Raw genomic sequence first — 26,748 nt, 5'->3', positions numbered from 1 at the left:
ATCTCAAAACTATCACACCAAAGAAGCAAGGAGACAGTTAATAATGGTGATGAAGCCAAAATTCAAATTCTTTAAAATATTACTCAGCTTTAAATCACAATTTCCTTAAATCATGATTATTTTAAGATAATAAACAGAAAAGCTTTGCACAAAAAATCTAGTGTTTTTCCAAAAATAAAAAGTTAAAAAGAGAAAGAGAAAAGTCAGTACCAAATGACCAAAAATTTTTATTTGACTAAATTCTATTTCATGCATAAGCATGACAGTCTCCCCTGTTCATTAGACTTTGGCAATAAAAAAAACAAGCAGCCTTATACAGAACAGTGAAAATGCCAAGGGTGAGGGTAATCTACAGTTTTACTGTAGGATAAATATATATATTTTTAAAAGGCCTCTCTCCCTTTGGCCATATCAATTTTCAGTTCAGATCATTAAATAGAGACAAATTTTCAAAAATCACTTCTTTACTTCTCCAAGATCTTCGATGCTATCATCATCCACCTATAAAACAAATAATTATATCTCATGAATTGTGGTATCAGATAACATGGAAGCAACTTGCTTTAAAAACTTATATCCACAGATGCACATGTTCTACCAACTCACCTCTGGCCATTTTTCCTGAATGACATCAATTATGTCATCTGTAAAGTCTCCCTGAATGATGATTTCATCCTCTCCTGTTACTGAGGCACCACAGGAGAATTTTTGAGCAAAAAATCTTTGTGCTTCTTTAAGATCAATTTCTGTTATTGAAAAAAAAGAAATAGCAAGACTATAATTGGAACTGTTTATCAAAGATATTTTTCCATTTTGAAATTTAATCTGCATCTTAATTTCATAAAACAGATTGCCTTAATGGGTTTTATATTCCTTTCATGATAATTACAAACTACCACAGGCAGTGGTCTTAACCATTCAACTTAAATTTTCAAGGTCAAATAAAGCTTCAGTACATAAAAATAGCATTATTCAGGGGGAATGGGGTAAGCGGGTGATGGGCATTAAGGAAGGCACATGATGCAATGAGCACTGGGTGTTATATGCAACTGATGAATCACTGAACTCTACCTCTGAAGCTAATAATACACTATACAGTTAATTAACTGAATTTAAATAAAAATTCAAAAATTAAAGGTGTATCCTATCTCTCTCTCTCTCACACACACACACACACACACAAAGCATTATTCATATTATTCATACCTCATATGGTAAGACCAAAATAAATCCAGGAACGTGTTAATTCCAAGCATTACATACACATTTCCAAGTACAATGAAGTTCTTTTGTTTATCCCTTTTTACAAGATAAATAGTTACAGTAGGGAAACAAACCTATTATCTAATGATTGTTTTTCAACTGTGTTGTCACAGGAAAGAATCTTGGTTTACAATTTCTCTGTTCATTCAAGGCCTCCAGAAGGAGCTCTGAAGCAGGATATTTTACTGATACCCACATTCCCTCACCCTCTACTATTGTTCCCAGAGGGCACAAGCCATTTTGCAGCCTTTTGCCATCTAGCTTACAGGGACAGAAGAGCAGTACTGATAGGCTTCAAAAGGAATCCTACCTAGCCCTCCTCATTCCACATAAAATGTGTCCAAGGAGGTATTCTGTAAAGGAAAAAGTTAAACTAGTTCCCTTTGCAAAAGATTTTTAAATTTCTTCAAAATCTGACTTTTGAGGCTATAGTTAGACGTACAAAATCTCATTTTGTATCTTCTTAGCAAAAAATAGACCTGTGAAATTTTCATGATGCCAGATTAAAAGAGATGGAAAGAGCAAGACAGAGACAGAGGGAGGGAGGCAGAGAGCAACAGAGAGAATATAGTTCACACATTTTAAACATACTTAAGCTTGAACTCACCGAAAGTTGCAAGGCCACATACTCTTGTTACATATTTCTTCTTTGCTCTAGGAATTTTGGCTATTGTAACCTTTTGTGGTACAGTCTTCTTTTTTTGCTTTATTTGACCCCTTCCACCTTTATTTATTTAAAAAAAGAGCTCAGCATCAATGGTTTTGTGTTTAACAAAAAGAATACTATCTTTAAGCTTATTAATTTTCAAGAAGTACCAAATATTATTTCTAAAGTTTCTTCTTCTAATACAAAACTAATAAACACATGCATGAGTATTCATTCAATAAATATTTATTAAGTAATATGTACCAAGCACTGCACTAACGGCTGATGACACAAAGAGTCCCTGCCCTCCAGGGGCTCTTAGTCTAATGAAGGAGACAAAAAAAAAAGTTTAATAATTACTGCCACTGATATATACTATAACAGGATCCATGAATACGGCACTACCATAGCTTTGCAGAGGAATCCGGAGGACAGAAAAGGTTTTCCAGAAGAAAGGGCATCTAAGTTCTTGCAGAAGAAGGAACTGTCCAGATGAAAGCAGAAGGGCTGGAGAGAGACAGTAAGAAAGGATATCCCAGGAACAGGGAACAAGTACAAAGAGAAGGCATTATACTTGAGAACTACAATTCTCATTCTCAATGAAGGATGCTTATGGATATGTAGGAGATAAAGCCAGAAAAGCAAGCGATTACCTACCAGTCATTAAAGGACCAGCACATCAAGCTTTGCTATTTGATTTTATATTGAGGCAGAAGAAAAGCCACTGAATGAATAAAGGAGTGAAAAAAACAGATTTAGGCTTTAGGAGATCACTCCACAGCATGAAGGGTGAGCCTTTAAGGAATAAGGCTGACAGAGGGCTACTGGAGGCTCCTACATCAGTTCAGATGGAAATTAATCAAAATCTAACAAAGCAGTGGTAATGGTAATGGCAACTAGGCACAGGGTAGAGTAAGGAGGAGAAATAACAGAATTTTGAACTGATTAAAAGGAATTTAAAAAAAGAATTAGTACTAAATAAATTAAGGAAGATGACTACTAAAAAAAAAAAAACGATTAAAAGGAGCAAAGAAGGGATGCCTGGGTGGCTCAGTCGGTTAGGCGTCTGCCTTCGGCTCAGGTCATGATCTCAGGGTCTGGGATCGAGTCCCACATCAGGATCCTTGCTCAGCGGGGAGCCTGCTTCTCCTTCTGCCTGCTGTTCCCCCTGCTTGAGCTCTCTCTCTCTCTGACAAATAAATAAAATATTTGAAAAAGAAAAAAAAAGAGGAGTAAAGAAAAGAGAACCCAAGATGAGTGTCAGGTTCTGGCTCAGATGAATGGATAAAGTATGCTGTCATGAACCAAAAGACATAGATTTGGGACTTAGTAAGTTTGGTTTTTTTGGAAATACTGCATCTGAGGTGCCTGTGGGACCATGCATATTGCCAGTCTAGAGACACGGGCCAGGACTAAACGTACAGATTCAGGAATTTCAAGTGTAGAATGGTGTCAGAAGTTAGGGATGTGAAAGAATCATTCAGGGAGAAAACAGCAGAAAGAGGAGGTAAGAGGATCCTGGGAAATACAACTTTTTAGGGACAGAAGGGAGCAGAAAAGTCTGCACAGAAGACCGAGGAGGAGTGACAGGGAGGATGAAGAAAGAAGTCTGTCACAGAAACCAAGAAGTACAGCATTTCAAAAAGAAGTGTGTGCTAAAATGCTCTTATTGCTTAGCAATTACTGAGCCACCAATGACCACTATTAGAGGAATTTCAGTGGTATGACAGCTTAGCACAGAATGAGGCATGAACAATGGAGAACAGAAGAGCAAGGACAGCGAGTCTAGTCTTACTACAAAAGTCTGGCTAAGAGCGGCAGGGTAAGGGATAAGGCAAACAAAGACATGGGCTCTTGGGGGAATTTTTCCTGAAAGATGCACAGTCCTTGTTTATAAGCTAATTTTAATCATAGGGGAGAATAATTAAGGCAGAAGAAACAAGCAGGGACAGGATCCGGAGTACAGGAATTCATTTTAGAAGGAGGTAGACAGGTATACACAACAGCTATTTAAAAAAAAAAAAAAAAAAAATTCAACTGAGCTGATATCATGAGAGAATAAAACCTTTATCAATGTCCTCAACTCAAACTAAATAGAATGCACGGGTATTTTAATAAGGTAACGACGTTTTCAAGTCATAAACAAGCTGGCTGGTTGTTTTTTGCATATGTACACAGGAAATAAAGCATGTTTTCTTAGGTCCAATGTACTGTAAAAGCCCAAATCATATGACATCCGGTCATTCTGAGAATATGATTCCGTGTCGCTCTGTGGGGTACGCATATGGAACTGCAGCAGCAGGAAGATATTACCGGCTTTGGGACTGTCCGCATTTCCTCTGACAGAGGGAAGGTGCGTTTATATAAATCAAGCCATGGATTTACGCCTTACCTCTCTTCTGCTTTTTCTTCTCTTCCTCTTCCCCTGCTGTGCCTTGACCCTCATTAATTCCAGCTTCTTGTTTCGGTGAATTTTCTAGATGTTAACAATGAAATCCAAAAGCATTAACATTACTTCAAAATAACCTTAAAAAAATCACCTTTGAGCAATTTCATACACAAATAAGGCATCTTGCCAATAACTGAGCGTCCCGTTTATAAAGTAAATGATTATATTGCTAAATTCCTATCCAGTCTAATTCTGTTCATTATGGTTAAGTGCATGGTGATAGAAGACAAAACAAATTCTTTGATTTGTGAAGATTAGGATCTTTTCAGCACATGAAAGGAACACAAAACACTCAGACTCTGCAGGAATGTTTAGCATCTAAACACACTAATCTAGGTAACAGGAAGTCTGGGCTAAGAAGACTCCTTCCTCGGGTATTATGTTCTAGGCAGGTCATGGGGGGGGGGGTGACCATGACCACACAGACTGTAACAGCCAACTTTAGGGTTCTTATCCAATCACAGACAATGACTGTAGCTACTATCCAAAAAGGCCTTCTATGAAGTTTCAGGGGTTGTGCCTCTTGGAAACAATCTGACAATCAAAGCAGCAAATAGTGGAATAACACTGGGTACATCTGATAGGCCTGTTTCCAGCCCAGGCTTTCCCTTCTTCCTGCTACTGCCTTCATTTCCACCAATTTCATAAGAGAAGCCAACAGTTTTAACAAAATGAAGAAAATCTGTTCTCTGCAGTCTTCCCTTCCTCTGGCAACAGCAACTCCATTCTTCTAGTTGCCAAAACCCTAGATGCCTCATTTTCTCACATCCCACATGCAGCACATCAGAAAGCCCTTTCAGCTCTACCCTCAAAACACATCGAGAACCTGCCTACTTTCCCCGCCTCCACTGCTACCATTCTGGTCAGGTCACCATGGTCTCCTGATGCAATTATGGCCGCAGCCTCTAATCTGGTCTCCCTTTACTGCCTGTGCCCCTCTTCAGTCTATTCTTTTGCACAATAGCCAAAGAGATGCTGTTGAAACAAAAGTTAGATCTTATCGCTCTTCTGCTCAAATCCCTTCGATTGCTCCACATCACATTCTGAATAAAAGCCACACTTTAGGTGTGGTCCTCCATTACTTCTCTGACTTCATCTCTGACCCTTCTCCCCCTCCTTCAATAAGCTGTAGACAAAAAGGCTTCCTTGATGTTTCCTGAGTATGACTGGTAACCTTTTACCTCAGGGCCTTTGCACTTGCCCCGCAAGTGGAATGTTCTCCCAGATAGCCAGATGACTCACTCCCTCACTTCCTTTAGGTCTTTGTTCAAATGCAGTCTTTTCAGCAAAATCTTTCCTGCCACTACCTAAAATTCTCCCCAACAATTCTTATCTTCCCACTGCCTGCTTATCACTACTTAACATACTTATTTTATTTGTCTTATTTTACTTAAGTCTCCCCTTCTAGAACATAATTTCCAAAGAGTAGATCTTTTGTTTACTGCTTTATCCTCAGCATCTAAAACAAAGTGTAGCATATAGTATGCTCACAAGAAATAATTTCTTAAATGAATGAATGAAAATGCACTTGCTCCTAAACCATTACTCTTCTGATAAGAAGTTATCCTAAACTGTCTCAGAGAGATAAGACACATGAAGCAGTGTGTGATTCTATAGAAGCAATTTTAACCCAAGAATGTAAAATGGTTTTGAAGTTAATCGACATAAATACAATTCTGTAATATCCTACTAAAGGAGCACTTTCATATCTTTAAAATAATGCCTTATGTGCATTTGTTTATGATATACAAGCTTTGATGAAAGAAAAAAGAAGGTTCATACCTACAGTAAGTTTTGCAAACTCATTTGGAAAATTCTTCTCTAACCACTGTCGACATTTAGCAACATCAGGCATATATTCACAGTACTGGGGGGTTGGGGGGTGAGAACAAACTGAGTCACAACAGAACATTTTCAATCAACCAATACATTTTAATTAAGTCATTCCCTGTATCTGCTATATTAAGACAGATGAAACTAACTACTCCCACCCGACATCTTATCCACAGGAATTCTGTTCGACCAGGAAATGCTCCATAAGAAATTAGAATTTAAAAAGGATTAAGCACCTCCTCACTGTAGTAATGTATTTTTTTCCCCATCAAACAGAAGGGCCATTAGAAAAAGGAGCAAACAGTAAAAAACGAGCATGTTCATTTCTTGCTTGGGCACAGTGGTGTCTCACTATTTTTGTGACTTGCCCACAGATCCTGACTCAGCAGCTTATTAACAGAAAATCTTATACATAATTTTAATTTATGCTTTCCTCTGCTTAGACATTAGATTTGGCTTTAAGGCTACTCTTGTTTTATTGGGTAACTATTCATAAGTTCCAAGCAAAAGTCCAAATTGGTCAAGTAAAAGAGGCACACATAAGATACTAAGTCTAAGGAAAACAAATTTCTAAGAACATAAAATTATTCTAATCCAAAGTTCTCTATAAAAAGTTGAAACTCTACTGTCAAATGACAGAACGTGAAAAATTAAAAAAAGTTCTCAGGCTAGCTCTAAAATCAATGACCTCAAATGCAGAAAGTAAAAAAAGAAAAGAATTTTAAAAGGACTTACCTCTGTTGGTAATGAACAGACTGGGAAAATGGAGAAAAAAAAAGATTGGAAAATTTAAATATATAAACACACATGGTTCATCCTAACTTTTATTTTAAATCTGACAAAATGCTTCATTTCTACTTTTTCCTATAATTCTGTACCACTTTTCAAATACTACCCATCATGCTTTTTTTTTAAGGTAAAAGGCACATGGTTCATAGAGATATTCTCTTATATATTATTTTTTTCTTAATCTAAAGACCATAAGCCTCAGCTGATGGAACATCAAACTATACTATCCTGCATATCTTAAAGTTTTACCATAACTACTCCAATGGGTCTGAAGTTAAGCTGGGAACAATTCCCCACACAACAAAGCTTGAAAGGAAATGGTTATTTCTTTTGATAGTTTTACCAAACTATCATGTGTTCATACTAACACATTTACAGACTTCAGTAGCACTTTTGCTACCATTTCTTTGCAATATACGTTTCCTTTTCTTTTTCATACTGTGCTACATACGATTATGCAACTGTAAAGCCAGAGGGAACGCGGGTTCAATTTTGTCCTCGTATAGGCTGCATGGGCTGAAGAACTGAAGAACTCAAAAGGCTTCCTGATTTTAAATAGAATTCTGTTACTGGGTCAACTATTTTGTTTTTATTTTTAAGATGAAGAACTGAGTAGTTCAGTGTGCCTAATATCTTGAGATTTGTGAGGGAGAAGAGGAGTAGTGCACCATTACTCATCACGTCAATTATCGTTATATGCATTATTATGTGTCATCATCACCACCCTGTAAGAATCACCACATCTGCATTACCAGTAGGTAAGTAACCCACTGCATCTGGTGAGTAGAACAGGATTTGAACCCTGGTCAGTTTCTGAAGCTCTTAACCACGACATCAGATTACAGGACACAGACAGGCAGTGCAGCTGTGTGCCAGCCACGTGACAGTGGTATGCCCTCTCCTCATCCCACCATCACTTTTTAATAGATGAAGCTCTAAAAAAGGTTAAATAGCTCAGAAAAGGACAGAAGTATGTGGCCGAAGAAAACTAGCAACTCTTTATATCAAGTGTGGAGATCCTTCCACCAAAGCTCTCCATAACCAGAGCTCTACAATCCTCAGAGTTCAAGTTCAGATATCAGTAGGTACAGATATTCAGCCACACTTTCAGGACAGGATTATAGGTTAAATACCATAACAGTAAATACAAAAGCTATAAAACTTGTATGCCATTTCAAAGAACATTCAGTTCAACAAAATTCTAATACAATGAAAATATGTGGACAGTTCACTGTTATTTGCTTTCAAAGTCAATTTCCCGGGGCGCCTGGATGGATCAGGACATGATCCCGGGTCCTAGGATTGAGGCCTATGTCGAGCCCCGTGTTGGGCTCCCTGCTCAGTGGGGAGCCTGCTTCTCCCTCTCCCTGCCATTCGCCCTGCTTGTGCTCGCTCTCTCAAATAAATAAAATCTTTAATAAATAAATAAATAAATAAATAATAAAATTAAATCAATTTCCCCTTCTGTAAACCATAGCTTTTCGACACACAGATCTAGCAGTTATCGAATTTCACATCACTAATAGTGGAATAACCTGACATTACGTACTTGCTGATGTGATGCAACAAGAAAAACAAGGCATCGCCAGCCATGAAACCTGCTATGGTCTGAATGTTTGCGTCCCCTCAAAATTACTATGTTGAAATCCTATTATCCAATGTGATCGTGTTAGGAGGTGGAGCTTTTGGGAGTATTATTCATTCTTCTTGACAGCCTCCTGAAGGAGGTTCTTTAATGGATGAGGGAACTGGCCAAGGTCACACAACTGAGTAAATGGCTGAGCCAGGACTCCAACTCAGATTGAGTCTGAAGTCACAATCCTGAAGACAAAATGTCTCCCCAGAAATGACCCCATTCTACCTACCCTTGTTTCTCATTCTACTCCAACCAGCACTCTGTTCCAATCAGCCCTTTCTTTTCCCTCTCCCCTGAAGACACCATATTAAATCTTAACAACATACTGTTCTTACAAATTCCTTCCCCTTTCCTTGCAAATTCTACCCTTTATCTAAGGCTTCTCATTTCCTTAGAAATTTCCCTACTTCTTTTCCTCAACCCCTAATTCATAGTTATAATCACTACTGTTTACTTTAGCAATTAATATTCCCTAAGTGCTTCTCCTATAACTAGACCATAAACTCCTTGAGGAAGTAACCCTGTCCCCAGCTTAGTGCCTGGAATATCAATACAAACTAGGGAGAGAAATGAAAATAAACCTTTCTCAAAAAGGTTAGGGATCTCTGGTCAACACAAATTATCTCTGGGGTGGTTTGCATATTTAGTGCAGTTGTTCAAAAATCCCATTAGCAGTCACATAAGCAATTTAACAGTGCGGTTTTCATATACCGTATTTCATCAATCCTAAATTTTTTTCGTTTTTATAGGGATACATCTTATAATTATGGCATGTCAATCTGATGCTTTTTTTCTTTTTTAGTGGAACATAAAATAATGGTGAATCTCACAAAATACGGAGTCTTAGATTAGATGAAATAGGGTACAAAGAACAACAGCTCTTAACTACATCTGACAAAGATAAATAAAACCATACTAAACTAGTATACTTCTCTAATAAAACTTATTGTACTATGTTCTTGTGTTAGCTACTATACCAGAAGCTTTATACAAATCACCTGACATAGGATATAATCATCATTTTCATTGTACAGACCTTAAGAAACAGACCTTTAATCCTTAATCGAATTAGGTAACTTGCCCAAGGACACATAGATGGTAATGTTAGAGTCAGGATGCAGACCCTGGTCTGTGACTCCAAAGGCAAACAAGATGACCAAATAAGACCAATATCATAACAAAACTCAATCAACCCTAAAAAAGTTCCCCTGCCTTGCTCTTACTGCATGCCCATACTCTTACTGAGGTATTTTATAATAATTTTTAATATCAAAGATATCTGATAAGTGGCAAGTGGACAAAATGTTTTAACTCGGTGACATTCCCTCTCCTTCTGTAGTACTTAAACTCCAGATGATGTCTCTATTACACTCACAAAACGTAAAGTCTCCAAACACAAGGACCTTTTCTGACTTATTCACTACTCAGTCCCTAGCACCCAAAACACTGTGAGGCACAGAATAAGTGGTCAAAAATATTTCCTGAAAAAAAATCGGTATTTACTCGCCCCTTTGCTATCCTGTACCTCTAAATTTTTCTGGAACTTTCCAAAATGCTAATAAAATTAAAGCATTTCCAATTCACAAATATTTCTGTGCTGAAAATGACGAAAAACACACAAAGAAAAAAAGAATCCCAATTCAATCTAATACACATATTATGAATCAAACCAAGAACACCTTCCCAAGACTGTCCTACTCCAATCTCATCATCTTCCATTCCTCACTGACACCCTCCCTATACTATATCCACACTATACTGTGATCAAATCTGCTCATTTCTCCACAGACGTGCATCAAGTCTTTTCTAGCATAGCTGCTCACTTCATCTGGGATGCCCTTCCCGACTTCCTCATCCGGTCCTTGTCATCTCTTCAGACTCAGTATCTTCCAAGAAGTCCTCCTTTAATAGCCAGACTAGCAAGTAACACCAGATTGAAATAATCTATTTGCATATCTCTATTCCAACTGGACTGTAAGCTTCTCCAGCCAAGTAGCAAGACACAAGTCATACAGGTCGGGGAAAATGTTAACCCATGCCTCCTCTTCACCAACGCACCCTCCACCCCCCATTAAGGATTTCCCAAATAACAAAGACAAATGACAAAAGGATTAATAGGATCAAATGTGATACGACTATCACAATGCATAAAAATAAAGTGAGCAAAAGCCATTTCCTGCTTTGTAACACTTGCCTCCACAGTAAAGGACTCGAAGTGGGTAGTCTGCATCTAACTTGGTATTGCCCCTTGGGTCTCCTTTGCAATCATGCCCACCGGATTCGGAAATATCAGCAGCCATCTCACAAACCTGTAAGCAAGGAAAATAACACATTTTCACTATTTCGGACCAAGACCCCAAAGAGGCACTGTTCAGATGTAGCCTCACCTCCTCCCACTAGAAATACCTCAACCCTAAACCTGTTTCAATTTTGTTCTTAAGAATACAAGCTGCATTAGGATTCATAAAATATGAGCAATTCTGGGCGCACCATTACCAGCTCCACAGGTCTACAGGGAAGCAAGTGACAGGAGCAAAAGGACCGTGAAGAATGGGGGTGGGGGTGGGGGCGCACTAGTGGAAAGAGGGAAGCAATGGGATAATAAGATGGGGAGGATGATCCGTAGTGATGGGACAAAAGGTCTGGGGGTGATCTGGAAGGGATGCAAACTGCAGCAATAAAGGCCACAAAGCAGCTGGACGAAAAGAGGCTGGAAAAGCCTACGAAGGGGTGGGTGACCAGAGGTGCCCAGAGTACAGGGGGTGAGGGTAGCTAAACGCCAAGGGAGGGACACAGGAATCAGGGAAGGGGATGGGAGTGGGAGGGGGCGGGGAGACCAGAATCTGAAGAGAGAAAATGGGGGAAGAATCAGCAAGGGGCAGAATATAAGAGCACTAGGGCGACAAGGGCGGCCAGGAGTTAGGGGAACATCTGAGGCGAAGGGGCCATCCCGGGGACACCAGAAGGGCCCATGTGGGCGGAGGTGTGGAGACGCCCGGCCCGGCCCCCTTCCGCCAGGCAGAACCTCGGCTTCCCCCACGCTCTCTACGAGCTTCTCGGAAGAGGGAGAGACACGAGGGGTCGTTACCCGGGCGGTCGCACAACCCCCGCCGCCTCCGCTCCCGCCACTACCGCCAGCTGAAGCGACACATGCAACTCCTCTTCCCCGGCCAGGGCCGCCTGAAAGCCCGTCTGCCAGCCGCGGTCCCGCGAGACAATAAGCCTTTATCGCGAGATTCAGGCCGCCGCTGGGCGGCTGTCGCGAGAAGCCTGGAGGCGGAGGCGGAGGGGCACTGAAGAGCATGCGCGTTTTGCTCGGGGGCGGGGCCAAGCCGCCGAGCTGCTGACAGCCAGTAGGCGGTGCTCGTTACCCGCGGGAGAGAATGGGCGGTCAGCGTGTGGCGCGCGGAAGCGGGCACGGATAGGAAAGTGGGGACGTGCGCTGAAGTCATCAGTGACTCCCTATTAATGAACTGGGGAATGTTGCTCCGCGTCTGGGGTGCATCCTGGAGTCCTGACTAACCTCTAGCCTGTTGGATAAGTCCCTCCTCCGCGGGGGGATGGCAGCTGGAGAAGGCGTTTGGTTTCAACACCTTTCTCTGCATTGGCTGAATTATTCTTGAAAAGATGATGTCAGCGCTACTTAGATTGTTCTCCTCGCCCATAATCTCCCCACCCTAGCAGCTATTTTCATCACCCTCCTCGTATTTACCTATCCTTACATGTGTTGTAAATTGGAATTAATCTCTCCGGTCTCAGGCTTTCTCTCGGCAGCCTGAAGCCGGGTAGACGTAACCACACGCGGGGCGTCTGAGCTTTGCTTCCATCTAGTTGTTTTCATTCAGGAAAATCCCTTCCTAACCATGCTCTGCCTGAGTCCCATTTGTGAAATGGAAACAACACTACAGTGCTTGCAGACCTGTGAGGGTTAGGAAAATGATGACCAAAACGTGCTTTGTAGCTGGTGGAGTTTGCTATTTTGTATTTTGTTTTGTCATGCACCTCATTCCCATCCTTCCCTGCCAACTTCATTTGCCCCCCCCCCTTAAATTTTCTGCTCACGATTTACTTTGTGTGCACAAAGCCATCTGGCATAATCTTTTCCACCAGGGACTGTGGCTTCCACTCTGACGTCTTTCTTAAGTAAAAGAGGAGTCCCTCCGCTCCCCCACAGACGAGTCAGTTCTAGGTAACTAGTGAAAGAAGATCTTGTTCCAAAACATGGTTGATTCCACTAATAATAGCTTTCCGTTTCGATAACTTCCATTTATTGACACCCACCTGCCACTATGTGCCAATAACCCGCTCATTTGGGAAAATAGAGTCCAGGTGGATTTATTCCACAACATTTTCTTGAGTTCCTATTATGCGCCAAGCCCTGTGCTAGGCACTGGGGATACACTGAACAAGAGACAAAGTGCCTACTCTTGCTAAACTTAACAGTCTTAAAAGTGATAGCTGATTTAATCCTTATACTAACCCTATGAGGATATTGTCTTCAATTTCCAGATGGTAAAACCATAGCTCAAAGGTGGAAATGAATTAAGTTGACATGTGCTTAAGATCACACAGCTAATAGCATATTTTATTGATCTTAAGATGCATATTTTTTACATTTTAATATCTCATTCCAAGATGCATTGCAACGGACGAAGTTTTAGCATTGTGCCGTAGTTTAATTGGGAGCTTTTTTTTTCTTAGTGATGCATAGAATAATGGCATCCCATAATCAATGGCATCTTAGATGTGATGAAATACGGCTAAGTCCTGTGTGGTAGACCCAATGGCTTCAGTTCCATTCCCCACCCTTTTCCTGTTGTGCTTCCTAAAGATGGGAGTGCCGGACCCCCAGAGACTACATTCCGGGGCTTTCTTGCTCCTGAGCACCTAGCTAGGTTCAGCCAACAGGAGGCAGCAACAGGAACAGCCACTTTCTTAGCCATCCCACCCCACCCATGTGAGCAGCATCTCTGATGTAACTGGTTCTCCCTTTGTATTGTTAGGGGATCCCAGACCCTGGGCACCTGTAACATAATCTCCTCCTGGATATAATCTGTAGCCTGGCGGTGGTGATTGTTGGCTTCTTGCTGCTGCTAATCCCTGAATTGCCTCAACCACCTCTGTTCAGCTTTTCAACACTTTATTCCCCATGTAACTAATCCCCTGAATGAAACTCCCCCCTGCTTTAAACACTTAGATGGGGTTATTTTCTGGGCAGACTGTGCCTGCCACCACTGGCATTCAAGCCCAGACTTGAACTTCCTAGCGCACGCTACAGCCTATCAGCTCTCAAGTTCTAAAAGCAGGAGCCACATACTAAATAAAGAAACTTCCCAAAGGTTTCTCACCAGGAAGCCACAGACTCTTTGAGGAGCACTGGGATTCTTACAAAGAATAAGGGAATCCACTTGTGCACCAACCATTGTCAGGAAACTGACTAAACATCTTTTAGACTTAAATATTACTATTTTCTAATGCAAATCACACTTTTGTTCTGATGAAATTTCAAAAAGTGAAGCTAATTGGCTTGGCTCCAGGTGCATCCAGTCCTAAATCAATCACCATAACTAAACAAGCCCAGAGTCAAGTGTCCACCTTCGGAGCTGGGTTTAGAGAGTGGAGATGGGGTACAGCCCAAAGGAAATGTGAGGTACAATGACCAGGAGAGGAAATGATGCAAAGTAGCAAAACAGCAGATGTCCATGTAATCGTCCTCATACTCATGTGTGCTAAAAGTTATTAAATAATCTAGTGCACTTACATCAGGAGGGTATATAGGTGGGGCTGACTTCCTTACTAACGGAATCCTACTTTGCTTGAAAGAGCGGTGTGTCCAGCTAGAGTCTTGATTTGCCAGCTTCCCTTGCAACAAAGGTGACTATGTGACACGGCTCTGGTCAATGAGATATAGGTAGATGGCGAGGGGGCCTCCCTTCTGGCGGGAAACATTGCGAAAGCTTTTTAAATGGACAAATATATGGTATCCCAGCACTCGCTTTGGTGTCATCTTCATCTTCCTCTATCCTTGAGCTATTTTACAATTTTGTAAACTGTGGAAAACTGATAGGAATGCAAATAGCTCTTGTCCATAGAAATGCAAATGAATTGTGTCTGGTGGAGCTGCAATTGGTTATTTCTCTGTTGACTAGTTTTCCATCTGTCTGTGGATTCATTGTAGCATTCCCGATTGCCTGTATGTGTATATGATTGCCTATGTGTCAATGTTTTCAAGAATTCTCCTTTGAATTGGTTTCAACCTCTTACTGATTTCCTTATTAATTAATAAGTGAAATAAAATATTGACACTTGTTTATGTTATGATAAGAGTCATGCTTTTATTCTTTTAGAAATTCATCATTTAAAGCTTCTCCAATAAAAAGACAAAGCCACACTTAAAATAAAAAAAAAAAAGTCTTGACCCTTCTCTCTTCTTTCTGACTGGAATATGAACCAAGCCATCGTGTGACCATGAAGGTCTAGCCTAACCATGAGCATACCTATGCTAAGGATTTGGGATTGGAAATGTATAAAAAGCCTGTGTTCCTGATAGCATTACTGAGTCACTGTGTCAGTTCTTGACTGCCTCCCTTCAAAGGCTTTCTATTGTGAAAATTCCCTGCTCTTCCCCCCACCTCCATCAGTTTAAACCAATGCAGTAGGGTTTTCTATTATACTACAGAATGCATTCCTAAATTATACTATCAGAGGGCCAGAGAAAGAAAGAAAAAGCAAGCAAGCAAGCAAGCTTGGAGGCCTGATGTGGGGCTTGAACTTAAAACCCTGAGATCAAGACCTGAGCTGAGATCAAGACCTGAGCTGAGATCAAGAGTCAGACACTTAACCGACTGAGCCACCCGGGTGCCCCTAGATGTTTCCTTTAGCACAAGAGGGAAACCTGTGGTCAAGCAAAGCATGGCTGAAAAAAAGGAACAAAGGTGAGCCCTTGCTAAAGGATGATGGGGAAATAATGTTGCAAGACCAGTCATTCAGATGAAGCACGGATGAAGGGGGATTCTGACGCTCACTTTCTGAGAAGTCCTCTAGCAAAGAGAATGAGAGTTTGCCCCGGGCTTCTTGGATTAGGAGTGACTTCTTACCACAGGTGACAGCTTGTCATAAGATCACCTATTTTTTTCAAGAAGTCATGGGTTTTATATTTCCACTGTTGGGACTAGATTGGCCCTTAGCCAGACATTTTCTACTACCTGGTTCCTTCTGGGCATTTTCAAGATGGTCACTTGGGGTGGATTGGATATTTGTTGATTGCCTTTCTAGCATCCACTCTCTGTAACAGGCCCATTTTAGTTTGGAAGGGTTTGTCTTTCCTCCATACTATACCCATGTGGTCCAACTGGACCTTCAAAACCCCCATCCAGAGGTGGGGCAAGTGACCCAGGTCTAAGGCAATCAGCATGTGGTATCCTGTTAGTAATGGTGATTAAATAATTCAAGGGTAGATCAATCAGAGTGAATTCTGGTATGTTTTTGAGGGTGCTTCTAGAAAAGAGGTTCTCTCCTTCTCACTGGACTAAGTCTCAGAAGATGAGTGATAGAGTTGCTGGCAGTCATCTTGCCACCATGTGGCCTGAGAATAAAGTCAATATGAAGCAGAGCAGAGCTGAGAGAGAATGTTGACCCCTGATTCCAGCCACATTTGAAGTCACTTCTAACCCTGGACCTTTCGGTTGTAAAAGTCAACATTTTTGCTTAAGCCAGTTTGCATCGGAGTGTCACTTTCAAATTAGTTCTGATGAACACATAGGTTTAGGCCTAGGAAAGCCGTTATAGGAGTTTATGAAGATCTGTTCTAGCCTACTGTTTCCAAACATTCTTTCCCCCACTGTAACACATAAAACAGACATTATGTCCTTGCAGAGAAAAATCTCATTTAAAAAAAAATCTACAATTTGATGAAACCCCAAAATGACTGTGAATATGTCAAGCATTAAAATGATTTATAAGTTTCAGGGCACCCGGGTGGCTCAGTTGGAAGAGCAGGCAACCCTTCATCTTGGGGTCATGAGTTCCAGCCCCACGTTGGGTGTAGAGATTACTTAAATAAATAACACTTTTTTTTTTAAGATTTTTTATTTATTTATTTGACAGAGAGACAGCCAGCGAGAAAGGGAACACAAGCGGGGGGAGTGGGAGAGGAAGAAGCAGGCTCCCAGCGGAGGAGCCCGATCTGGGGCTCAATCCCAGAACGCCGGGATCACGCCCTGAGCTGAAGGCAGGTGCTTAACAACTGAGCCACCCAGGCGCCCCTAAATAGCACTTTCTTAAAAGGTAATAAATTGTAACTTTCACAATTACTTACAATTCATGTGTAAGATAGGTTCCTATGAACGATGGCAGATTCAATAGACTGTCACTTGTTTTTTTCTCTCCTACTCATGAAGGCATTTTAGAGTTCTTCGAACAGGGGCTGGCCCAGGGGCGCCTGCGTGGCTCAGCTGGTTAAGCATCTGCCTTCAGCTCAGGTCATGATCTCAGGTCCTTGGCTCCCTGCTCAGCGGGGAGTCTGCTTCTCTCACTCCCTCTGCCACCCACCCTGCTTGTGCTCTCTCTCTCTTTCTCTGTGTGTAATTAATAAATAAAATTTTTAAAAGGGAAAAGAAAGAACAAGGACTGGCCCAAAGAGAAAAATCACAGGCTTAGCTTTCAATCTGTCTCATTTGTTTAAATAAATAAAATTTCAAACTCTAATACTTTCATACCTATTAGCAATAAATTACCAGACGTGTACCATACATACAACTGAATTCAACGTACCAGTGGATCGAGATGCCCATGGAAGAGTACTGCTTAGTGAATTGGGCTCAGTTTATTCCCAAGCCATATGAGCTACCTTTAAAACTAATAAATCCTTCATCTGTTAGCCCTGGTCTAAATGGAAAAAAATTCTTTTTTTTCCCTGAAAAGAGAGTTTTTACTTTTCAGCCTTCTCTCTCGAAGGAGGGATATCCTTCAAGAACTGTTCTCTCAAGAGCAATTAGATCTTTGATGTGCCAATTCCAGTTTCAGGCATGGCTGGATCCTAGAGATAAAACAACATACTCAAGAATCCATCTCAGGGCGCCTGGGTGGCACAGTCAGTTAAGCGTCTCTTTGTTTCAGCTCAGGTCATGATCTCAGGGTCTTGAGATCAAGCCCTGTGTCCGTGTCAGGCTCCCTGCTCAGCGAGGAGTCTGCTTAAGACTCTTTCTCCCTCTCTCTCTGCTCCTCTTCTGTCCCTTTCTCTCTAAAATAAATAAATCTTAAAAAAAAAAAAGAATCTATCTCTCTCAGAGAACAATAAAGCAAATGTGAAAAGTGTTTATGCTTGGTAATTCTGGGTGAATGGATGGGACTTACTTTGTATTGGACTTGCAACTTTTACGTAAGTTTGAAATTATTTCAAATTTAAACGTTTGTTTTTTTTTTTTTTTTTTAAGGAAACTCTCTCTTTTCGTCTCTTGGCTCCTTCCCTATGCTTTCTTCACATTCCCTAAATACTTAGGTTAGTTTTTGCCAGTTTAGCGATCCCCGAAGAAAGAGAGATGATCTTTTCCAACAGTTACAGCAACAACTTGGGTTAGTACCTGCCATAGACTGATTGTTCGTGTCCTCCAAAAATTCTTATGTTGAAATCCTAACATATGATGGTAGTAGGAGGCAGGGCCTTTGGGAGGTGATTGGGTCATGATGGTGGAGCCCTTATGATGGATTAGTGCTCTTATAAAAGAGACCCCAGAGAGTTCCCGTCCACCTTCTGCCATGTGAGGACATAAAGTGAAGACAGCCATCAATAAACCAGGAAATAAACTCTCACTGGACAGTGAACCTGCTAGCAACTTGACCTTGGGACTTCTCAGCCTTCAGAACTGTGAGAAATAAGTTTCTGTTGTTCATAAGCCACCCGGTCTATGGTATTTTGCTACAGTACCCAAATGGGCTAAGACACTGAATCCTTAGCCTTTCAAGTCCTGTGCCCACCCGGAGCCACCCACCTGTGGAGTGGGGATGAATGGGCACATGCCCATTCCCCAAGCCAAAGGGTGGGATCAAATCCTCCCAAACCTCAGAGACGGTCAAACCTCAGGGATGGATGGGTCACCAAAGGAAATCAGGGTGTTGATGCCAAAGGAGGACACATGGATGCTGAAAAAGCAAAAACAGCATCTAAGAACCCCATCATATGAGCTCTTGGTCCCAGAAGCCCTGCTCAAAGGGAGAAAGGGCAGAGGACTGGGATAACAGGCAAGGAGCAGTCATGGCAGAGGCCAATGGAGACCAACCTGTTCTGCTTCTCCAAAAAGCCGATGTTTAATAAGGTCATTTGCTCTTCCTGCAATGCAGGACTGACAGGGACATAACCAGTTCTGCCACAAGAGGCCCATAAATATTCAACATAGAGGAAGACTAATTTACAGAGATGATACAATTTTATCGTGATGGGCAGAGCTTTAAGTTTGCAGTGAAACCTGTCTTTGCTTACTCTAACCAAAGACCCTCCCACTCCCTCATGTAAGGGGCCCGAGGCTCCTTGACAGTCTGAGTCGTGTTGCAATACATTTACATATATCTCTCGTTTGTTATAAAACTATCACTGGAGCACTTGGGTGGCTCAGTCACCTAAGCATCTGACTCGTGATTTCAGCTCCGGTCATGATCTCAGTGTTGTGAGGCCGGAGCCCCATGACGGGCTCTGGGCTGGGCGTGGAGCTTGCTTGAGATTCTCTCTCCTTCTCCCTCAGCCCCTCTCCGCCCTGATCACATGTGTATGCTCGCTCGCTCTCTCTCTCTAAAAAGAAAAGATTAAACAATACAGAAGTCTGTATAGTAAAAAATGAAAGTTTCCCCCTCTCCAGAGTGCTATGAACAGTTTGGTACAGGGGGCACCTGGCTGGCTCAGTGGGTAGAGCATGGGACTCGATCTCAGAACTGTAAGTCCGAGTCCCACATTGAGTATAGAGATTACTTAAAATAAAATCTTCAAAAAAAGAGTTTGGTGCATATGTTGATAAAAATAATAAAGATATTAGTTAAACCATATGTAGCATCCACCCTGTGTTATGCCCTGTTCTAAGCATGGGACCTAGATTAACTCATTTTGCCTTCATATTAGAATGATGTGGGTGATGTTCATAGCAGCATTGTCCACAATAGCTAAATCGTGGAAGGAGCCGAGATGCCCTTCAACAGATGACTGGATTAAGAAGATGTGGTCCATATATACAATGGAATATTACTCAGCTATCAGAAAGAACGAGTTCTCAACATTTGCTACAACATGGACGGCACTGGAGGAGATAATGCTAAGTGAAAGAAGCAGAGAAAGACAATTATCGTATGGTTTCTCTCATCTATGGAACATAAGAACTAGGAAGATCGGTAGGAGAAGAAAGGGATAAAGAAAGGGGGGGTAACCAGAAGGGGGAATGACGCATGGGAGACTATGGACTCTGAGAAACAAACTGAGGGCTTCAGAGGGAAGGGGGTGGGGGAATGGGATAGACTGGTGATGGGTATTAAGGAGGGCACGTATTGCATGGAGCACTGGGTGTTACACGCAACTAATGAATCATGGAACTTTACATCAAAAACCAGGGATGTACTGTATGGTGACTAACATAATGTAATAAAAAAATACTATTATTAAAAAAAATGATGTGGGTAACATTGTTGCCATTTTGCACGTGAGGAAATTGAGCCTTAGAGAATGAAGTACCTTGTAAGATCTCACAACCAAAAAATGAGAGAATTAACTTTAAACCCCAGCGGTCTAACTCTGAAGTATGTATCATTCCAGATTTTTAAATTGTATATACACATTTTTTGGGTTGCAATTCACATAAAATTAACCATTCGAAGTGTACAATTCAGTGGCATTTAGTACATTGTTGTGCAAACATCACCTCCCTCTAGTTCCAAAACACTTTCATCACCGACACACCCCCAAAATCCTCTGTACCCATTAATCAGTCGCTCCCCATATTCAGTCCCTGGTAAACACTAATCTACTTTCTGTCTCTATGATTTATCTAATCTGGATGTTTCATATGAATGGGACCGTACAATATGTTACTTTTGTGTCTGGCTTGCTGTACTTCAATGTTTCTGAGGCGCACATACTTTGTAGCATGAATCAGTACCTCATCCCTTTTTATGGTGGATGATCTTCCCGTGTATGCATTTACCACGGTTTGTTTACCCACCCATCTGTCGATGAACATTTGGTTTGTTTCCACCTGCATTAGTCATGCTACTTCAGAGAAACAGAACAAAGAGGATGTGTGTATATTTGGAGAGAGATTTATTTTAAGGAATTGGCTTATGCAATTGTGAAGACTGGCAAGTTCAAAACTTCAGGAGAGCCTGGCTGGTTGGAGACCCAGAGAAGAGCTGATGTTGCAGTCAAGTCTGAAGGCCATCTGCTGGCAGAATTCCTTCCTGCTTGGGGAGCTCCCACTTTGTTCTAGTAGAGCTTTCAACTGATTGGATGAGGCCCACCCACATCATAGAGGGCAGTCTGCTTTAAAAGTTCACCAATTTAGGGGCACCTGGGTGGCACTGTTGGTTGAGCATCTGACTCTTGGTTTGGGCTCAGGTCATGATCTTCAGAGTCCTGAGATCGAGAGATCGAGTGCCACATTGGGCTCCGCACTTAATGGGGAGTCTGCTTGAGATTCTCTCCCTCCCCCTCTCCCTCTGCCCCTCCTCCTGCTTGTGCACACAAGGGCACACACGCTCTCTCGCTCTCTCTCTAAATGGATAAATAAATTAAAAAAATTTTAATTCACCAATTTAAATGTTAATCTCATCCAAGAGACGCCCTTAGAGGAATATCTTAAATATTTGACCAAATATGTGGGTAGAGCCATGTTGACATATGAAAGAAACCATCACTCCACCTTTTGGCTATTGTGGTTAGTGCTGCTATGAGCATTCATGAACAAGTGTTTGTCTGGGTCCTGTTTCAGGTCTTTGGAGTATATAGGTAAGAGTGGAATTGCTGGGTCATATGGTAGCCCTATGTTTAACTTGTTTTTCCCCCTACGTTTAACTTTTTTTTCCCCCTACGTTTAACTTTTTGAGGAAACCCTAAATTGTTTTTCACAGCAGCCGAACTATCTTACATTCCTTTCAGCCATATACAAGGGCCTATCTATGATTTTTTAACTCCAGAAATGGTATTATGCTACACAAATTCAGGGGCGTTTTTGGTGTTTTGTTTTTGTTTTACACTTAACAATCTGTCTTGGACATCTTTTCAGTCTCATTCTCTGTGGGATAGCAGAGATGCTTAGAAGAGGGCCTGGCCCAAGGGATTGTTATACAAATGAACACAACTGTTTTTTTTGTTGGTTTGTTTTAAGTAAGCACACAGTATAGGGCACCTGGATGGCTCAGTCAGTCGGTTAAGCGTCTGCCTTCAGCTCAGGTCGTGATCCCAGGATTCTGGGGTCAAGCCCCGAATTGGGCACCCTGCTCAGTGGGGAATCTGCTTCTCCCTCTGCCCCTCCCCCCACAGCTTGTGCTCTGTCTCCCTCACTCTCTCTCAAATAAATAAATAAAATCTTTTTTTAAAAAAAAGATGATCCGGGATCATGACCTGGGCTGAAGGCAGACGCTTAACCGACTGAGCCACCCAGGCGCCCCTAAATAAATAAAATCTTTAAAAAAAAAAGTAAGTACACTGTACTTCATTGAATGAAGTCACCATAATTTATCTTATTTGCCACTGATAAAGATTTAAGTTGCTTTCAATTTTTTTTTTTTACCTCTTATTATGGAAAATACATATGAGCAGGGAGAACAGGCAATGAATGTCCCTGTCCCCACAATCCAGCTGCGACAACCAAAAACTCATAACCTCTCCTTTCTTATTTCTGCCCCTCTCCTGTTGGACTCCTTTGAATCACATCCCAAATATCATATAATTTTGTCTACACATATTTCAGTATTTCTAACAGATGAGGAGCTATTTGTTTAAACATAACCAAAATACTATTATCATATTGACAATAATTTAGCAATCATTCCTTAATTAGCCCGTCAGTATTCAGATTTCCCCAAATGTCTCATACTTTTTAACGGTTGGAGTTGAGCCAGATTACAAACAGTTGGTTAATATGTCTCTTAAAGCTCTTTGAGGTACACCTGGGTGGCTCAGTCATTAAGCGTCTGCCTTTGGCTCAGGTCATGATCCCAGGGTCCTGGAATCGAGCCCTGCGTTGGGCTCCCTGTTCAGTGGGCTCCCTCTCCCACTCCCCCTGCTTGTGTTCCCCCTCTCACTGTCTCTCTCTGTCAAATAAAAAAAAATTTTTTTTTTAAAAGCTCTTTGAATCTATAGTTTCTCCCTCTCTCTTTAATTTCTCTTACACTTTATATGTAGACAAAAACCGTTGTCTGCAATTTTTAAGACTCATTCTGAAATGGCCAGGAAGTTCCTGTTAGAGTTTGTGTCAGATCAAGGTAACCCCTCCCCATCCATCATGCGGTGAAGCGATCCATGTCTCTCTGCTTCACTGTTGGGCCCCCAGCTTTCTCCCGGGTTGCAGCCCTACGGAGCAACACAAACAAAACATATGATAAATCACTCAGTCCTTAAATCCGGTCAGTACCTCCTCCTCCCTTCCAGAAAGGACGTTTTGAAATAGTTGGGTAGAGAAAGGGATTCAAGGACGCGGACATTGACGCTGGAAAGGTCAGTGGGTTGCCGTGGGTTGGGCGGCAGTGGGCTGTGGTTGTGGGTTCAATGGTCGCCACCCCCACAAAAGATACGTCTACATCCTTGCCCCTGAAAACTGTGAATAGGACTTTATTTGGAAAAAGGGTTATGCAGATGTAAGTAAGTTAATGATCCTGAGATGAGATCATTTTGGATTATCTGGGCCCTAAATCCAATGACAAGTGTCCTTATAAGAGGCAAGCAGAGAAGGCCATGTGACCCTGGAGGCCGAGGTTGGGGTGATGCGGTCACAGGCCAAGGAGTGTGGACAGCCACCAGAAGCTGGAAGACGCAAGATACAAGCTCTTTCCTAGAGTCTTCGGTGGGAGCAGAGCCCTGCTGACACCTGCATTTCAGACTTCTAGTCTCCAGAACTGGGAGAGAATACAGCTCTGCTGTTTTAAGCCCCCCACCTGATGATAATAAGTTAGAGCGGCCCTAGGAAGCTGGTACAGTCACATACTAAGGGCCCGAGCTAGGAAAGGCATGTTGGGGAAGCAGAGCTCTTGGATTTCTACCTGTGAAATAATAAGAAATACGGATATTGCTCTCTGGCCTTGTTTCCTGACACAAAGCTTCTAAATCTCTTGGAATTTCCTGAGTAATGGGAGCATCTGACACTGAGCTCCTAAATCCCTTCGAATTTCCTGGAGTGTCTTTTGTTCTAATGAGGCGATTCTTGGAGAGCTCCTAGATGGAGGCTGGTCCCCAGAAAGACCAAGCTATGATTAAAAGCTTGGAATTTTCAACCCCATCCCCCATCCTCCAGAGAGGGGAGAGGGGCTGGAAATGGAGTTGATAATCCATCCCGTCTATATGATGAAGCTTCCATAAAAATCCCAGTGGAATGGGGTTTGGGGGCTTCTCGGCTGCTGAACCTCCATGAACCGGGAGGGTGACACACCCCAACTCCATGAAGACAGAAGTTCCTGCCCTTGGGACCCTTCCAGACCTCACCCTATGTACCCCTTCTTCTGGGCATTCATCTGTATCCTTTATCACATCCTTTATTGCTTCATACACTGGGTTCTATCAGCTGCTTTAGCATATGATCAAATCCAAAGAGACGGGTCATGGGAACCTCAAATTGTAGCCAAGCCGAAAAGAAATTGTGGGTAACTCAGGAACTTACCACTTGCAGTTGGCGTCTGGGGGGGGGGGGCAGTTCCATGAGACGGAGCCTATAAGCTGTGGGGTCAGCACTAACTCCAGTTAGTGTCTGAGCTGAGTTGAACAGTGGGACACCCCGCTGGGGCCACAGAGCCTTGCTTGACGTGGAAACAAAATCGCACACATCCCGCGTCACAGGTATGCGGAGCATGGCAGGAGCACGGGAGTAAGGGAGACACACACAGGGGGAGGATGTCTTCCCAACACCCCACCACACGGACAGTTCTTCCACCCGACGCATGCCAGGCGCCCCCGCAGGACTGTCCACTTCCTGCCCCTGTCATGTATAAAGTGAGATGTCATCTCAGAAAACACTGGAGGAGGTGGCACGCAGGGCCCAGGAGCCCCAGGCTCACGCCACCTCTGTCCGGCAGGTGTGTTCTGATTTTTCAACCCGCCTTTCCTGTTCAGTGGTGTCTCTTCACAGCCGGGAGAATAAGTCAACTGCAGAGGTCTGCCATCATTTGTTCACTGGGTCATTCATTTATTCAAGACGTACTTACTGAGTGTCTCCTTTGGGTCAGGCACTGGGCTGCGTTCTGGGCATGCAAAGCTGAATCAGGTCCAGTGTTCGTCTTTATAGGGACAGAGGTGGAGGGAAAAACACACAGGTAAACCGTTACAAGAATATGCGGTAAGGGGCACCTGGGAGTCTCAGTTGGTTGGGCGTCCTATTCTTGATTTTGGATCAGGTCTCCCAAATGAAGAAATAAATCTTTAAATAACAATAATAGTGTGTGGTAAGTGTATGGGTGCCAGAAGTGGGGCCAAGAAGAGGGCCTAACCCAGACTAGAGAGGGAGATTCACAGAAGGCTTGGCAGTTGTAGGAAGTGGGCTAGCCACAAAACACATATGGCTTTTAAACGTTAATTAATCAAATTATATTGAAAAATCAGGTTCCGCCAGCCCCGTTTCAAGGGCTCAGTAGCTACATGTATATTACAGAGCATTTCCATCACTGTAGAAAGTTCTATTGGAAGATGCTGGTCTAGGTGAGGCTGACAGAAGAGGAGTTATCCAGGATTAGCGGGGAAGGAAGGATATCCCCAGAAGTCCCTATAAGACAGCCTTTGGATTCTAAACACAGTCCGGCTGCTGTGGGAGGTGTCCAGGCCAGTTCCCCCCGTGCCTTATCTGCCATCTTGAATTCCCCACTAAGGACAACAGGGGAGCCTCTGGAGCCTCAACCAGGTGAGTAGTATCATCAGAGTTGAGTTTTGGACAATGGATTGGAGGAGGAGCCAGATGGGAGGCAGGAGGACCCATCAGGAGACAGTCCCATTCCTCCAGAATCTTGGACCAGCTCAAGGGGTAACAATGTGGGTGGAGAGAGATTTAGGGCATGTGGGTGACAGATTGCGTGAGGACGCAGGGGGAACCAAGCTTAGGGCTTGTGCTACGTGGATGGTGCTAACAGTTCCCTTTGGTGTGGAATGTGAGGAAGAGGATGAGAAACCTTTTTTTTTTCAGTTGTTGGTACTTAAGGGAATGGGCTTCAGTGATCTGGAAGCCCTCGTTCCTCAATACTACCCGCTCTGTGGCTCACCACAGACCACACTAGAGGGAACACATGGGCTTCGAGCCTGCAGGATTCCTGAGGGCAACCGTGGGCAGCTCTGTGGCTCCAGAGACAAAAACCTGTTGCTCCCCTTTCTCTCTTTTCCAACTATTCTTCTGATCCTTCATGATGCCGCTCACTCCAAAATGGCTCCCCGCTCCCACTGAGTTCAAAGTCCCTTGTAAAACAGCTCCACTCGACTGGCCTGTTTTATTCCTCATGGTTTTGTGACGTGGGCTCCAGATTCCAAACTCCTCAAATGCCTCTCTTCTTACTTCGTCCACACGCTTCATTTTGTTTGGAATGTTTGTTCCTTCCATTTCTGCCCCTACAAATTCTAACAGCCCTCCCTCATTCCCCTCATTCACAAAACTCTGGTGGCCAGTTGTATTTTTTTTTTTTCCAAACACATTTTAAAGTAAAGTTGTAGCTACAGAGTCAAAATATAGATGTATATTACACTGTACCGTCCACAACCTCACATACCGTCTGTGGTGTGTCTGCTACATTTTGAAAAATACCACCTCAATCTGCTTATTCAATGTGCTTTTAAAAATTGTTATTTATGTAGTTGGCTTATTTTCCCTACTAAACACTCAGCTCCAGACAGCGAGTAATATCGTCCTCATTTGAGGGATCCTAAAGCATCTAGCAAAAACACCTTACAGGTTCATTGAATAGGCATTCTTA

At 42.4% G+C, this 26,748-nt stretch overlaps 1 protein-coding gene across 3 annotated transcripts; it reads right to left on the bottom strand.

Moving 5' to 3' along the window:
• Positions 1–207: 207 nt before the first annotated feature.
• On the bottom strand, positions 208–11,865 carry DENR (density regulated re-initiation and release factor). Of its 3 annotated transcripts, none has more exons than XM_045777981.2 (8): positions 11,749–11,865; positions 10,811–10,925; positions 6,927–6,946; positions 6,141–6,225; positions 4,302–4,385; positions 1,871–1,987; positions 607–746; positions 208–501 (listed from the first exon to the last, which is right to left on the bottom strand). In XM_045777981.2, the coding sequence occupies exons 2-8, from the start codon at positions 10,914–10,916 to the stop codon at positions 457–459; spliced, it is 597 nt and encodes a 198-aa protein (XP_045633937.1). In that variant the 5' UTR covers positions 10,917–10,925; positions 11,749–11,865; the 3' UTR covers positions 208–456. The 3 variants fall into 3 exon arrangements, with proteins under 3 accessions (XP_045633937.1, XP_045633928.1, XP_087713536.1); XM_045777972.2 differs by having other exon boundaries at positions 11,705–11,770; XM_087857410.1 differs by lacking the exons at positions 6,141–6,225; positions 6,927–6,946 and having other exon boundaries at positions 11,705–11,833.
• Between the last annotated feature and the right edge of the window lie 14,883 nt (positions 11,866–26,748).

The sequence above is a fragment of the Ursus americanus genome, chromosome 30 (assembly GCF_024610735.1).
Source record: "Ursus americanus isolate L20-20 chromosome 30, mUrsAme1.1.p, whole genome shotgun sequence".
In the NCBI taxonomy this organism is placed as follows: domain Eukaryota; kingdom Metazoa; phylum Chordata; class Mammalia; order Carnivora; family Ursidae; genus Ursus; species Ursus americanus.
This window is presented reverse-complemented; position numbering and strand designations above follow the sequence as displayed.